General features: G+C 42.6%; 1 protein-coding gene across 4 annotated transcripts in view; it reads right to left on the bottom strand.

The window, feature by feature from the left end:
* Positions 1-245: 245 nt before the first annotated feature.
* LOC6033959 (mucin-2) overlaps positions 246-15,528 on the bottom strand; it is a 28,622-nt gene continuing 13,339 nt past the window's right edge. For 2 of the 4 annotated variants that reach the window (XM_038248881.1, XM_038248880.1), the window contains exons 2-6: positions 7,629-10,146; positions 3,586-4,478; positions 2,555-3,519; positions 2,408-2,491; positions 246-1,117 (exon numbers count right to left, since the gene is read on the bottom strand). In XM_038248881.1, coding sequence (XP_038104809.1) covers positions 858-1,117; positions 2,408-2,491; positions 2,555-3,519; positions 3,586-4,478; positions 7,629-10,037 — 4,611 coding nt within the window. In that variant the 5' untranslated portion in view covers positions 10,038-10,146 and the 3' untranslated portion in view covers positions 246-857. The remainder of the gene's footprint in view (positions 1,118-2,407; positions 2,492-2,554; positions 3,520-3,585; positions 4,479-7,628; positions 10,147-15,528) is intronic. The other 2 variants (XM_001844296.2, XM_038248882.1) reach the window with 2 other exon arrangements.

Raw genomic sequence — 15,528 nt, 5'->3', positions numbered from 1 at the left:
CCTCCCTACTATTTGTTAAATAGTTTCGGGTTTTACGAAAACTAGGTGATTTTGACATTTCGACAAACAGTGGCATTGTACACGCCATCAGAAAATATATCGAAAAAAAAAACCTTTCTTTTTCAAAGGCAGGCAACAACAAAAAAGAACGAAAAATGGTGAGATGAAAGAACAGATAAGTGTGGAATCAGAGAAAAGGACAAATGAAGTTCGGACGAGTAGAACAGAACTAAACACAAAAAAAATGATGCATTGCCACTAAAAGCACAGAAAACGTAATATTTTCTTGATTAGCATTTTTATAGTAATCGGATCTTTTTTCTTCTTCTTTTGTCTAGCGTGTGTATGTGTTTGTGTGTACAAGGGTGTGTCTATCGGTGTATTTTTTTCTATACAACTTAGGAGTTAACTTTACATGTATCTCTTGGTTTCTGCACTGAAACAAAGTTGAACTTAGGAGCTACAAACTAAGAGCAAAATTATACCGTTGCTTACAAAAGTGTAGTAATATTTAGCATTAAACAAATTCACAGAATTCATTTTGTAGATTTTTAGTTTTTTTTTTGTATTGTTTTGTTTTGTAAAGAAGCGTATTTAGTATCGAATAAAGTCCATCCATTTATGTTTACCTTTTTTTTTACTGTTTGCACCCACCTTTTGCGGGGGTGCCCCGCAGCAAAAGCGCGCGAAATTAAAGCCCTAAGCGTTATACGATTACAGAACCTAACTCGGATTAACCCTCGGGTTGATTCCTTCCCCACCTGAATAAATAAGATTACATAACCTTACCGCGTAAAAGAAGGAGAAAAAACTTATTTCCTTCAGACAAATTCGATCGAGTGACCACCACCACCACTTCACGTGTGCACCAGGCCGCGGATGTCGTTCGGACCGCCCGGCGACTGCACGACCAGCATCTGTTCCGCGGCCGAGCACATGTCCGGCCCGTCCAGCATCTCGTCATCGACGTTGTCCAGAAAGTCCCCGAACAGGTTCGCCGACTCGACGGCCATGTCCTCGAGCGACTTGACGTGCTCGCCGACGGCCTCCAGTGCCCGCTCCAGGTCCTCCTCCTCCTCGCGGGTCGACTCGAACGGGGGTCCGTTTTGCTCTTGCTCTGCAAGGGGTTATGAAGAAGAGGGAAGCCCGTTAGTGGGGTTTTTGCTGAAAATTGAGCTTGGAAATTGGGACAGAGGTTCGTTGATGATCTGCTGCTGTCGTTGATCCCGGCTTGTTCAGCTTCTTCCTAGGGATGGGTGCAATTTGTAGCGTTTCTCTTCCTCAGATCTTAGAATTACCCAAGCCTCTGCCAACTGCTCTCCTTAAAAAATTGAGGAGTTCAGCTGTTGCGGCCATAGAGGACTACCGGTCTAATCAATGTGTTATACATCGTCAGCTTCGTGCGACGTTGCACTCGTTCCCAAGAGAGGGTCTTCCGTAATCCGCAAGGACGCACGATTCCCAGCAAAAATACGAGTCCGGACCACTCTGCTGGTGTCGCTGTCGGCGACTATCAGCGATCCCAAGTACACGAACTCGCTCACCTCCTCCAACTCATCATCATCCGCAGCAAGAGGGGTGAGACTAGAGGGGCCAAACCCCTTCGTCTCACGTACTTCGTTTCCGTCGTATTCATGCCAAGTCCTGCGCGTCTTGCTCTGCTCACCGTCTCCAGGTTTCTTGCCACAATGTCGATGTCTTCGGCAAAAGCTAGCAGCTGGTAGAACTTGTTCATAATCGTGCCACTCGTTTCGCGATGCCCGTCCTTCGAATAATGCCCTCAAGGACGATGTTGAACAGTGCACAGGATAAGCCATCACCTTGCCGCAGCCCTCAGCCGACTCAGTGTATCCAGAAATCCGTTCTCGTGCATAATCTGCCATAGCTGTTCGCGGTGGACTGTATCGTAAGCTGCCTTGTTATTGACGAAGATGTGATGTGTCGAGGACAACATATTTGGTCCGATGTAGCGCACGCGCCCTTGGAAGCCTACTTGGTAAAGCCCCACGAACCTTCTTGCATGGAGAAGGTTTGGGAAAGGATTTTATAGGCCGCGTTGATAAGCGTAATGCGGCGGTAGTTGCCGCAGTCCAACTTATCCATTCACTTCTCTGGTAGCGTCTCCCCTCTTAGATCTTGGAAATCACACAGTAAAGCGCCCTCGCCAGTTTCTCTCCTCCGTATTTAAAGAGGTCACCGGGTAACCGATCCTCGCCGGCAGCTCTGTTGTTCTTCAGCTTCCTGATCTCCCTCTTTACCGTCTCAAGATCAGCCACTGGGAACTGTTCATCAGCTTCATCGCCGTTGAGGTGCTCGTTGAAGAACTGCTTCCACCTGTCCACCACCTCGCTTTTGTTCACGAGATCTAAAACGAAACCAAAACCCTCATTCACTCAACAACACCTACCACTAAACAGCAGCTCGTTGAAAGCGTCCGGCGGCAGCTGACTCAGCACGTTGTTCAGGTTACCAATCTCGAACGGAATCTCCTCTGCAAAGTTAAACAAAAACCTTCGGTCAAAACGCCAACAGCAAAGTTGCACCCCACTCTTACCAATCACATCCTGCGCGGCCATCAGCTCCGACTCGGACAACCCACCGACGCCGGTATCCTCGGAGCTGGCGTACGCCGAGCTGTTTTCGCAAATGTTCAGCAAGTCCTGGGTGGCACCCACGGAGACGCCTCCCCCACCCCCGGCAGCCGCCAGAATCTGCTGCACCTGCTGGTGACTGTACTGCTGTTGCTGCTGCTGCTGCTGCTGCTGCGCTTGACCCTGGTAGTTGAGCATCAAATCTTCGCTGCGGCTGATCATGTGTTGTTGCTGATGGCCGCCGATGAGGATTTGCTGCTGGGGTCGTTGGGGCTGGTTCAGCGGAATGTGCAGATTGCGTACCGGCAGATTTTGTACCGGCGTTGGCGGCTGGTACTTTTGCTGACGGTACAGAGCAGCCGGTTGCTGCTTGACGGGGTGAGCCTGTTGCTGCTGGGCTGGATAAGGTGGTGGGGGCAACGTCGGCTTGACCGCGTACTGCTGCTTGTACTGTTGCTGGTGCAGGGCCATCTGCTGCTGGAACGGAGTGAGTTTCTTCTTTTTCTTGCTGCTGGATTTGCTGCTTTTGTTGGTGGTGGTGGCGGCGGCGGCGGGAGTTACGACGGACACCGGTTGGACGACCTTGACCAGTGGCATTTTGGGAGGTTTCTTCTTCAGGGCAATGGCGGCAGAAGTGACGGCTGGTACGGCGATGGCCGTAGGAACCGTTGGCTTCTTCAGCAGCCTCACTTCGGCGGACATCTTGTCGTGATTGTCATGCTTCCAGGCGTGCTCGCGGCACAGAACCAACTCGTGCCGGATGTCAAACACCGGCACCTGGCACTGACTGTTGTCGGAGAACTTGGCCGTGCACCGCTGGAACAGCCGCTGCTCGGTGTTGTCCGCAATGTGCTGTCGGCAGTGGGTCGTGGCCACCATGGCATCCCGCTCGCACCCGGCGCGTTGACACTTGGGCAGATCGGTGCCGCTGTAAACAAAAATACCAAAATTACGTTTCCAGGAATTTTGAAAGACCTAGTTGTTTATTGCTTACCCATTCCTGCTCAGCATCGTCTCGCGATGCTTCTCCAGCTTGTGCAGCACGCGTGCGACCGCTTTCAGCCGCTTGCGAGCCGGTTCCGGATCGCGCAACCGCTGGGCCTTCCAGAACTGGACGGCTCGGCGTCGCATCAACGCCTTTCTTTGGACCGAGCGTTCTTCCAGCGACAGCTCCACGAGTTCACCGTCGTCCATGGGCGCCTCAACCGCACCGCCCTTCCGGCCGCCAACCTTGCGTGGTCGTATCAAATCCGCGTCAAACTCGGAACTCGCGTACTGCTCCTCGAACCAGCAATCCATCGCGAGCGGTGCGTTCTCCAGCTCTTCGAACGATCGCGTTCCGGGCGGGCAAATGTCGAAGATCCACGTGTCTGGGGCGTGCCACTCGCGGTTCACCGGAACCGAGATCGCCCCCGGGGGTGTCCACTTGTAGACCTTGGGAATCGGTGGGGCTGCCACGACGGGTTCATCTATCCGCTCGAGGGTTTCGTGGTGCGAGGATCGACTGTAGGATCGCTTGGCAGCGCGTTTCACCGATTTGCCACCGCTTTCCTTTGGGATTTTGGGCTTGGGAGATGGGATTGGCATCGCCGAAGTGCTGGGCAGTTGGGGTTCCGGGACGATCGGAGGCGGTGGTGGTGGAGCCACCACGGCTGCTGGAGGTGCTTGTAGAACTTGGGGCGCTACTGGAACTACTGGTGAAGGAGGAGGTGGCGTCGGCGGAGGTTGTGTAACGGCCATGGGGGTCGGCTTGGCCGCCACAGGAACCGGAGTTTGCGGTTTCACCGGTTGCTGCTGCTGCTGCACGATGACCTTTTCCGGCACGACCTGCTTCTTCGCTTCCTTCTGCTTCGGGATGATGAACGACGGAATGGTGAAGTCATCCTGCTGTAAAGTACAACATAGTAGAGTTAAATCTATTAGAGTTAAATATGAACGCAGGAGAGAGCAAAAAATACGAATTTTTAAAAGTTGTTGCTGAAACAAAATAGAATTTTTGTCCGAAATTTTTTGCTTGTAATTTCCTAATAAGAAACGTCAAAACAATCTTCAATAAATGATTACTATTTAAAATGTTTTGTTGAGGATTTCTAAATTCATTACCACACTCAACTATTTTTTTAACAGCTGCTTACCGGCTCTGAGTTTTGAGAAATGTTTGTTAAACTTATTTATGGCACATTTTATACTCATTTTTTTATTCTGGTGAATCATATTTCAACTTTTCCTGAAGATATAGACATTAGGATTATTAGAGCTTGTTACGTTGGGTGTACTGTGCTCACATTCCAAATATGATCTTGATTGGACGTAACAGAAGCTGGCTCTCCGCCTTTGAATTTAAGATGGGATTTAACCCGGAGAAAGACATTTTTCTAAATTTAAACATTCTTAGGAAAGCATAAAACATTTAAAAATCACACGCATTCAAAAAACGCATTCAAGTTTCAGAAATTCAAAAATTAAAAATAAAACAAAATTTCTTTACTTAAAACATCTGATATTCAAATCTCCATAAACTAAATAATTCAAAAATTCAGAAATCCAGCATTCATAATTCGAAGTTTCAGAATTTTTTTAACTTTCCTGATTTTTAGACTTTTTTCAATCCATAAAAATCTAATTAAAAAACGAAATTTCTTCAATTAAGATCAATAAAAAAATCTTAAATTTAAAAAAAACACCAAAAATTTTCAGTATTCCAAATCAAAAATCAAATTATTCGCTCTACAGCATTGCCTTGGCGTTCTCGATTGCGAGATTCCTACTCGAAACTAGGTGTCCGAAGGCTTGATTGTTGAGGCAATTGCAAACCTCTTTTTACACCTTAGCTTCCATCCACCCCGGGATTCGAACTGACGACCTTTGGGTTGTGAGTTCAACTGCCTACCAGCGACTCCACCAGGACAGGACCCAGGGAGACGACTCCTACACCTGGACTGAGCTAACGACCTAACCTTTTTAGGTTAGCCCGGGGACAACATTTACTTTCCTGTCCGACGGGAGGCGTGATCAGACAAATCTCGTCTCAAAATTTGCCACCGGGACCTTCTGGGATCAAACCCAGCCCGACTGGGTGAGAGGTAATCACGTTTACCCCTACACCACGGTCCCGGTATTTTTGTATTTCGTAATTTAAATATTGCTGTATCTCGAAGCCGTTGCATCGTATCAAAAAGGGGTTAAAGAAAAACTTGTAGGAAATTTGACGGGCTTTCCGAAAAAAATACACTGAAAGAAAAAAACACTCAACTTTTATGAGATTTTTTGATTTTCAAGTTTAAAAGTCAAATTTGAGGGTGAGCCTACGATTTTTTTTTTCGTTCAAAATTTCTGTGAAAATAGCCTAAGATGTTACAAAAAGACTCACGAAAAATGCAGGATGGAGCAATGCACCTAAAAAAATACAAAAATCATTTACTGAAACTGTTTTTTTTTTTTTTTTTTTTTTTTCAAAAGAGTTCTAGCTTATTACATTGGTCATAACTGAAAACATATTTTTTTCAGTGTAGTATAGTAGCCTGGATTAGTAAATTAGCTTATATCTGTAAGCCCATATATCCAATTGAAATGTGGTCAAAGGCAAACATATGGGAAATTTGACGAGCTTTCCGATAAAAATATTTTCGAGACTAAAAAATCAAGTCTGTCATATAGAAATTGCCAAAAACCATCAAAAAACCTATTTTTTCAACATTTTTATTTTTAAAACCGCTGTAACTTCACAAGGATTGAACTTAGGACAATGGTCAATATGGAGACTTTTATGTAAAATTGTCTGGAGAATCGACTCTCGTGTTCGGATTTTAAAAATTTTGATGTTTAGAGCTCTTTTGTAAAAAACAGTTTCAGTAAATGATTTTTGTATTTTTTTTTTTTTAGGTGCGTTGCTCCATCCTGCATTTTTTGTGAGTCTTTTTGTAACATCTTAAGCTATTTTCACAAAAAAAAATTAACGAAAAAAAATCGTGGGCTCACCCTCAAATTTGACTTTTTAACTTAAAAATCGAAAAATGTCATAAAAGTGGAGTGTTTTTTTCTTTCAGTGTATTTTTTTCGGAAAGCCCGTCAAATTTCCTGCAAGTTTTTCTTTGACCACTTTTTGATACGATGCAACGGCTTCGAGATACAGCAATATTTAAATTACGAAATATTTTAAACACTTACGCCCTTCTCAAATGTAACTATCGAGTGTAACTAGCTCCATATACACAAAAATGGCGTATATAAGCGTAGAATAACATGTCTATAAAGTTTCATTGAAATCGGAAAAGGTCGAAAAAAGTACCTAAAAAATTCCTGTTTTGGGCTGGAATTGCTCTTTTGATTTTTTTTTCGAAACGTAAACTTTGAAAAATATTTGCAACGGCCTAAATACCAATAAAACAAATTTTCATGTTTTGCTTTTTGGGTGTTTTTGAATATCTCTGACTTAAGGCGGGTTCGAAAACATTCAAAAATCAAAAAATAAAAATAATGTTTATTGGACCTTTAAAAAAACTCTAGACATGTTTTCTTGTTTTGATAATTTTTTTTATCCAACACATTAAAATGTTATGGATTATATTTTTTTTTATAATTTGAAATTTTTCATATCCTGTATTTTTGTTTATTAATTTCGAAATATTGAGTTTTGAATTCATTTTTTTTTATTTCATGATATTTAATTTTTTTAAAAATATTTTTGTGTTTCGTTCAGAAATTTTGATCTTATTCCCATCATTAAATATATTTTATGTGTTTTTATTTTATTTTAATCTGTTTTTAATATTTAAATTTTATATTGCATACGCATTGTTGAATTTTATGTTTCTATAATTATTATGTTTGTTATTTTTAACATTTCATTTTAAGTAGTATTTTTTTAAATTCAACAATTTAATATTCAAACAATTCAAAATTTTGAAATGGTAGTAGTTGATTGAGTTTCATACAGCTCAGTAATTGAGTGCCCTCTTACGGAACTATCAAGCGCCATCAAGCTGCTAGGTTCAGTTGAATATAATTTTTCTAAGGCAAAAAAACGTTTCTACTAACCGTAACCGGAGGTGTGGGCGCGGGAGGAGGCGGAGTCGAAGCGATTGCCACCGGGCTCGACTGAGGCGTTTGGGGTTGCTGCTGCTGCGGCGGGGACGTTGGTTGTGGAACCGGTTTGGGCGGCGGAACAACCACAAACTGTTGCTGAGGCTTTGTCGCCAGTGGTTGTTGTTGAGGTGGTGGTGGTGGTGATGGTTTCGGGGCAGCGTTTATCACGACCTGCTGCACGGGCTGCTTCACGACCTGTTGCGGTTGCTGGGTCGGTTTGGCTACGGAAGTGACCACGACCGGCTGCTGCTGCTGCTGTTGGATCGGTTTAGCGACCGAAGTAGCGACAAACTGACGCTGCTGAAGCGTTTTCGCGACGGAACTCGCCAAGACTTGCTGCTGCTGCTGCTGCTGCAGTGGAGTGGGCTTCGTCACGACCTGGTTCTGCACGACTTGTTTGACAACCGGGGAGGTGGTCACAACCTGTGGCTGTTGGAGTGGTTTTGGTGACGTTACGATTTGCTGCGGCTGTTGTTGTACCTTCTGAATCGTTTTCACGACGGAATTGGTCAAGATCTGCTGCTGTTGTTGCTGCTGAATCTGCTTCATCAACGACGTGGCCACCAGCTGCTGCGGTTGACGATTGACCGCCGTGAGTTGACCTGGTTTGAAGGGTGCAAGAACTACGACCTGATGCTGTTGGTGGCCGCCGAGTCCCTTGGGCGCCGTTACGACCATGACTTGCTGCTGCTGTTGACCTGTTCCGCCGAGGGATTTCGGCGAAGCCAGCACCATGACCTGCTGAGGGTGGAGCTGTTGTTGTTGGTGTTGCTGTTGGGCCGTTTTCGGGGCTGCGATCACAAGCTTTTGGGGCGCTTTGACCGTGGCCACGGCCGTGGGCTGAAGTTGTGGGCGAGGTGGCTGCGGTTTCAGGATCGACTGAGTCGGGGTTTTGGCGCGCTGTTGGAGCAAGGTTTGCGGGATTTGAATCGTTGGAGGGCGATTGGTGGCCGGAGACGTTTGCTGCGGGGATGAGGCAGGAATGACCTTGACTTGTTTGACCACGACGGGTGCGGGCGACGCCGATGACGACGTTACCGGCCTGGCCATGGTTGGGACCATCACGGTTGTGGTGCCCGTTTCGAGACTCATTTGGCGTTTCGGTTGGGCGGCGACTGTTGATGTGGCCGTCGTTGCTGCCGACACGGCCCGCCGGATGTTGATTGCGGTCACCGCCGTCGAGGTCGGAATCATTCGCACCGTGGGAAGACCATTGCTGGTGGACGGCGAACCAGCGCTCCCACCGGATACGGCAATCTGGACCTGTTGCGGTGACTGTTGTTGTTGATTTTGCTGTTGCTGGACGACGATCTTGTTCAGCAACGACGGGTTCTGCTTGGCTAGACTGTTACGCAGGGCGGCGATGCTGATTGGGTTTGAGATGTGGGTGGCCGCAGCCAGCGAGTTGCTGCTGTTCGGGGTGTGCAGGAATATCTTGCCCTGAGGTTGCGGCTGAATCAGCCGGATCTTGGTCGGAGAGATGGTGGGCAGTTGCTGCGGCGACGACTGCTGCTGACTCTGGGGTAGTTGTTGTTGTTGATGTTGTTGTTGAGAAGTGGTCGCCCCAGGTGCCACGGACGTAGTGACCACGACGGGCGAACCGAGCAAGCTGGCAGCCCCGGAATGACTGATGAATCTGCGAGTCCCATCCGCCGCAGTGATGGCCGTCGTCCTTCCAGCGCCCACCGTCTGCAGCACATTGGCCGGGCTGGTCTTCACGATACGAACCGTCTGAATTCCGCCAGTTGGGTGTGCCGACCCACTCACTGCCGTAGCCGTCACCGGTGAAACGTTCGGTGATTTGCTGGCCAAAATCCTTCGAGCCGTAAACTTCCCGCCCGCCGCTGCGACGGCCGCTGCCTGTTGGGGCGATATTTGAACCTGCAAGGGTTTCGTGAATACTGTTGGTGTCGCCCCCGAACTACTCGCCGCCATTGGCCGCTGCACGATCGTCGTGGCCTGCGGGACCGTCACCGTCCGGAACACCGTCCCCTGCGGGCTGGACGTGATCGTGGTCCCGTTCAGGCGTGCCTTTCCAAGAATTCCACCCGTCGGTGACTGCACCAGCGTGACCTTGATCGGTGCCAACTTGGCCGCGGTCGTTCCCAGAAGCGTCCGTTGCTGTTGCTGCTGCACGACATGGTTCAACCGGTTGACACTGTTGTTCGCCAGCAAACTCGTCCCCGCCTGGATGACCGGAACCGACGTTGGTGTGGTGGCCACAACGGGACTGCTGGCGGCGGACACCGTTGCCGCCGGTTGCTGCTGCTGCTGCTGCTTGAACAGGGAAGTGTTGGCCGGAAGTGGTGCCGTCTCCGTAAATGCGTATGGATCTTCCTGGGATCGGGCCGGCACCGACATGGCGTTTGTGGCAAACTGTGTCTAGCCTCTGGGGTTTGATTAAAGGTGCCGGGCTTTAGTTGTTGCTGCTGGTGGTGCGCGGGACAATGCCTTGCCGCAAACTGAAGCCCTGTTGAGTAACAAAAATATAACAGAAAAGTTATTGATTTTTAAAACGTAGACTAAAAAACTGTAAATTTCATTGTTATATTCTCGAAATAGTGTTATATGAAATGAGTTGCAAAATTATTATTTTTTCAGCACGAGCTCTAAATGTATTCATCAAAACCAAAAAAAATACCATATTTAAGCTAAAACCTCTTAGGCCGATGCAAATATTTTTCAAAGTTTTTGTCCCTCGGCTCGGGCCGGGTTCGAGGGGGCAAAAAAAAAAAATAAAAATATTGAAATAACAAGCCATAGTTTCAACATTTGCACGGAAAACTTGTTTTAAAATGCATTTTACACTAGTTCAGTTGTTTTGAAATCATTGGTTTTCAAAAAATGTAAAATTTGACGAAAACCAAATTTTTTGCGAAAAAAATTTTTTTGCGATAATAAACATCGAAAATTTTCAAAAATTCAAATGATTTTTAAATCAACCGAAACATGCTAAAAATGATTCTAAGCGCAAGGGAATGCATTCAAAATTAATTTCAACTGATTGCACTTAAATTTTCATTGAAATATTAGAGTTTTAAAAAAAATTTTTTTTTTGCCCCCTGATTTTTTGAGCCAACTTTGAAGGGGGGGGGGGACAAAAACTTAACATAAAATTTGTACCAGCCTTATCAATCCCATCTGTTTTGCAACCAAACTACCAAAATTACAATGGCATGCATTCTAGGGGACCGTCCACAAACCATGGAGGCACTTTTTTGAAAATCAAGTCCAAATCTATAATGTTGCAACTAATATTACCCAAATATTTTTCATGTTTTCTATTTTTCTTGCCCAAAAAATCCAAACAAAAAAAAACACACTCAAAGAAGCCATTTTCATCATTAAGGAGCTATTATACTATGGCTAACATCGCACTTTTTGTGTTTGGCAGTTTGCCAAACTCGCAAACAAAGCCAAATGTATGCAGATTGACGTTTCTGCAAACAAACAAAGCAGGCAACTGTCATAGTCTAATGCGTCCTTAACCTATATTTTTTCCATACAAGACTTAATATTGCTTTATATATTGTTGCGGGCTGGTAATACAAAATAGGCATGTTAGTATTCGAAAAACTGCAAAATTTACTGGGCTATTTAAACGACACTGCACATTTAAGCTAAAATTCGATTTAATCCCACCCGGGGTGAGATAGAGCCTTTCTTCAATTCAATTCAATTCGGTTTTATTAGTGAATAATCATGTTACAATTTGTTCATTCGCAGTACATAACAGAGTTTTGGAGTTCCTTTCAGCTGTATGTTAAATCTCAATCCATTTTGGAACGATTATTACTTATCACCATAGATTACCAAGAGTAAGAAAAAAATTGGAAAAAAAAACTTACTGAAATTACAAGGAAAGGGGATAGAAATAGAAAAAGGTAAAACTAGATCACAGTTTTTTTTATCTATTGTAGATGTGCTTAATCATAAGCTTCCCGAGGGCCAGAAATTGCTCCGCCTTGTTACGGCAGTGCACACTTCTCCGAGAGGTGTGTTTCACCGCACTTCACGCAGCGGGGCGAGAGGTTGCAGTTCCGTGAGCCGTGGCCGGAGAGCCTTTCTTACAAAAGCGTTAAAAGTGGTTTCAAAATGACTAGCAGAAAGTGTTTTCACACCCGAGATTTTGCCGTGTCGTAAACGATGTGAAGGGAAAGCAGCTAAAAGTTCTTGAAAGCTTTACAACGCCTACTGGAATTCACTAAAGAGACATTTAGGCGTTAGGCAAAATTGAGAGCTTTTGATAAGCAAGCCAGCAAGCGTTTTGTGCGTCTTCACTACGACAAACGCAAACGTGGCTCACTCGGCTCATACGCTGGGTTCATGCCAGACACGAAACCGAGCCGACGAGCCGACGCATCCCTGTTTGAAAAATGTCGCACGTCGTACGAGTTGTCGCACGGTTTTGATTTTACCGTTTCGATATCGATTGGTCGAATGGACGACAAACGGACGACAAACACTTGACATCCCTGACTGAAAAGTCCGTCAGACGTCTGTCGTTTGTCGTCCGTGCAATTGTACGACGTCGCTCGACAATGTCGTGCGACTTTCGCGCGAATGTCATACGTTTTTGCACCAAAATGTCGTATTTGTCGTGCGATCGATGATCGAAATTGTACGACATTGTCGTACGACATTCGACCGACGTCGCACGGTTTTGTTATTTAGAATGTCGTGCTATTGTCGTGTGCTGTCATTTCGGATTTTTAGGTTATGTTGCAGTTGAAAAAAACTGTTGTTTTGTTTTTATTGCTTTTTTTTTATTTCAACTGTCAAAATTTCACAAAAATATTTACTTGTTCACTTAATTTCACTTGCGGATCGCCGATTCTTCTCCAACTTTGCTTCCTTCGGGATTTGCCTTGACCGCAGCTTCCGGCTTGGATGTTGGAGGCGGCCGTGGCAGCATCTTGGCCGTGTTGGACTTTTGCTCCTCGACGCGCTGATCAAAACCCGGATGCGACACCTTGGCGACGATCTTGAACCTCCGACGGATTGATGTTTACCGGAGTACGAGAGGCTGCTTCCTTGGGTTCTACGGAAGCCACGCGGGACCACACGGGGACGCATGGTTTCCGGCAGGATCAGATCAGAATATGTTTGTTGCCTGAAAAATATAACATCAATCAACAATTGGCAAGAATTTATAAATTAAATTCAGAATTCAATAATAATAATAATAAAATTTCAAAACAATACAATTTCAAATATGTAATATTCAAATATTTTGTAACTATAAAAGAAAAACTAAATTTATTTATTCTCGCTTACTTTTACAAAATGTCCTATGTACATAGAAAACCCATGGCGCATTGTTTTTTTTTAAAGAATTCTAATTGAAGACATCTTAAAAATTTAAATTTAAAAACGTAAAAAACTCAAATTACTGCAAATAATTAAAAAATCCGACAATATTATTATTATTTAAAAATTGTACCAAATTTGAGAATTCTAAAAATATTTAATGATCAAACGTTTACAAATTTCAGCATCATCATCTCATCATCAAATTCTAAAATTCTAAATTTCTAAAATTCTAAAATTCTAAAATTCCAAAATTCTAAAATTCTAAAATTCTAAAATTCTAAAATTCTAAAATTCTAAAATTCTAAAATTCTAAAATTCTAAAATTCTAAAATTCTAAAATTCTAAAATTCTAAAATTCTAAAATTCTAAAATTCTAAAATTCTAAAATTCTAAAATTCTGAAATTCTAAAATTCTAAAATTCTAAAATTCTAAAATTCTAAAATTCTAAAATTCTAAAATTCTAAAATTCTAAAATTCTAAAATTCTAAAATTCTAAAATTCTAAAATTCTAAAATTCTACAATTCTAAAATTCTAAAATTCTAAAATTCTAAAATTCTCAAATTCTAATTTTCTGAATATTAAAATTGGAGAGTACCTCAATACCAAAATCATTTACTTCACTTCGTGATATTTTTAACTCCTATTTTTCATTAGACCAAAAAAAAATTTCAAAGGTTAATAGATTTTAAATTTTTCCAATTTTAAAATTTAAGAATTTTTAGATTTTTTAAAAGAATTTTTAAAAGTTTAAAATATTTAAAAGAAATAAAAACTTTAACATTTTTAAAATTTCAAAAATATATTTTGTTAAATTTTTGTATTTTTTTTGATTTTCTTTTTATTTTTAGAATTTTTTAAATTTGTTTTATTTAAAATAATCAAAAATTTAAGATGTGCAAAAAAAAAAAATATTTTTTTTATTTTTAGAATTTTAAGAAACTTACTAATTTTAAAAATGCGTAGAATTTATAACAAATAGAATTTTTGATAATTTTTATTTAAAATATAAATTATTTGAATTTTAGCATTTTAAGAATTTACAATTTTGGAATTTTAGAACATATAATTTTTAGAATTTTAGAATTCAAAATTTCAACTCGTGCGACTAACGTTTTGGGAATTTATGAACTTTATAATGTTAGATTTTTAGTATTTATGAATTGAAAAATTTTGTATTTAAGAATTAGGGAATTTTAATATTTAAATTATTGTCAATTTTAAAATTTTCATATTTTAGAGTTTTTTTTTTATATTTGAAGACTTTGAGAATTTTAAATTAATGAATTGTATAATTTAAGAATATTAACAATTTGCACAATATCAAGAAATTAAATGAATTTAGAATTTTCAATTTCTTGCATTCTTAAGTTCTGGAATGCTAGAATTTTAAATTAAGAATGAAAAACTTTATAATTTAATTTTACAATTATCAAATCAAATCAGCGTTGAAGTTTTTTTTAAGCATTATTGGATTAAAAAGTTAAGAATTTGTGATGTTCATCTAATTTTTAATTTCGATCGTCCAATCGCACTCCCAGCACACCTCCTCCATCGTTTCTAAAACATGACTCACCAGTTCCATTAGATATGGAGGCAACCTCCCGCGGAAAGTAAAACACCAAACACTAACGGCTTCCTCGATCGCAAACTGGTTCCTTCCCGTCCCGTCTTCCGGAATGGCTCACCGAGTAATCCATATTTCCCGTCCTCCTCTTCCTCCTATACTGCCACGAAGACCGCAATCTGGAATATCAGACAATTTGATTCGGTTGTCGCCCACTCCGGCCGGAACTTTCCGGCAGAAAAAGTAATTCAATCTAGAACACAACTTACCTTTAAACTGGCCAAAATCCTCCCAAAGCCTAAAACCAACAACAATTTGTTCGACTCGGTTGCAATCAAGTCCGAACAAGTTCAACTGAAGAGAACTGTCAAACTGTTTGCGTCGACGATAATCGATGTCGAATTGAAGGTAAATCGATGGAAAAAACAACGTCGGCCATGTCGAGTGTTTGTCGTACGTTTGTCGTCCTTTCGACCAATCGATATCGAAACGGTAAAATCAAAACCGTGCGACAACTCGTACGACGTGCGACATTTTTCAAACAGGGATGCCCGACATGGTTTTTCTCATCGATTTTTTGACAGCTCGATGACTTTACCGTGTCGACGCAAACACTTTGAAAGTTTTATTCATGTTCGAACATGTTTCATGAACAGAAGAGCGGCAAAGTCTGTCTTGTCAGAAGTTTTTGAAAAAGAATCGGTTCGTTAATGCGGTGAAGTCAGAGAAGAGCAAGATTTTAATAGACACTTGCGTCTTCAAAACGAATTGTAAATTCCTTTCCGGAAACCACCACCAGGAGAAGGAGGTCAAGGGAGTGGGTTTTTGACTCCCAGCTGAAGGACAACTTTGTGCTCGTGGAGGTGGACGACTCCAACGAATGGGCCGGACATTCAGAAAAATCCAAGGTTGGCGTGGCTTTATCAGGATCTTTACAGTCCGTCGGCTACGAGGAGCACGAGGAGGCCTAATC

The sequence above is a fragment of the Culex quinquefasciatus genome, chromosome 1, assembly GCF_015732765.1.
Source record: "Culex quinquefasciatus strain JHB chromosome 1, VPISU_Cqui_1.0_pri_paternal, whole genome shotgun sequence".
NCBI lineage: Eukaryota > Metazoa > Arthropoda > Insecta > Diptera > Culicidae > Culex > Culex quinquefasciatus.
Note: the sequence above shows the minus strand (reverse complement) of the source record. Positions and strands in the feature narration are given on the sequence as shown.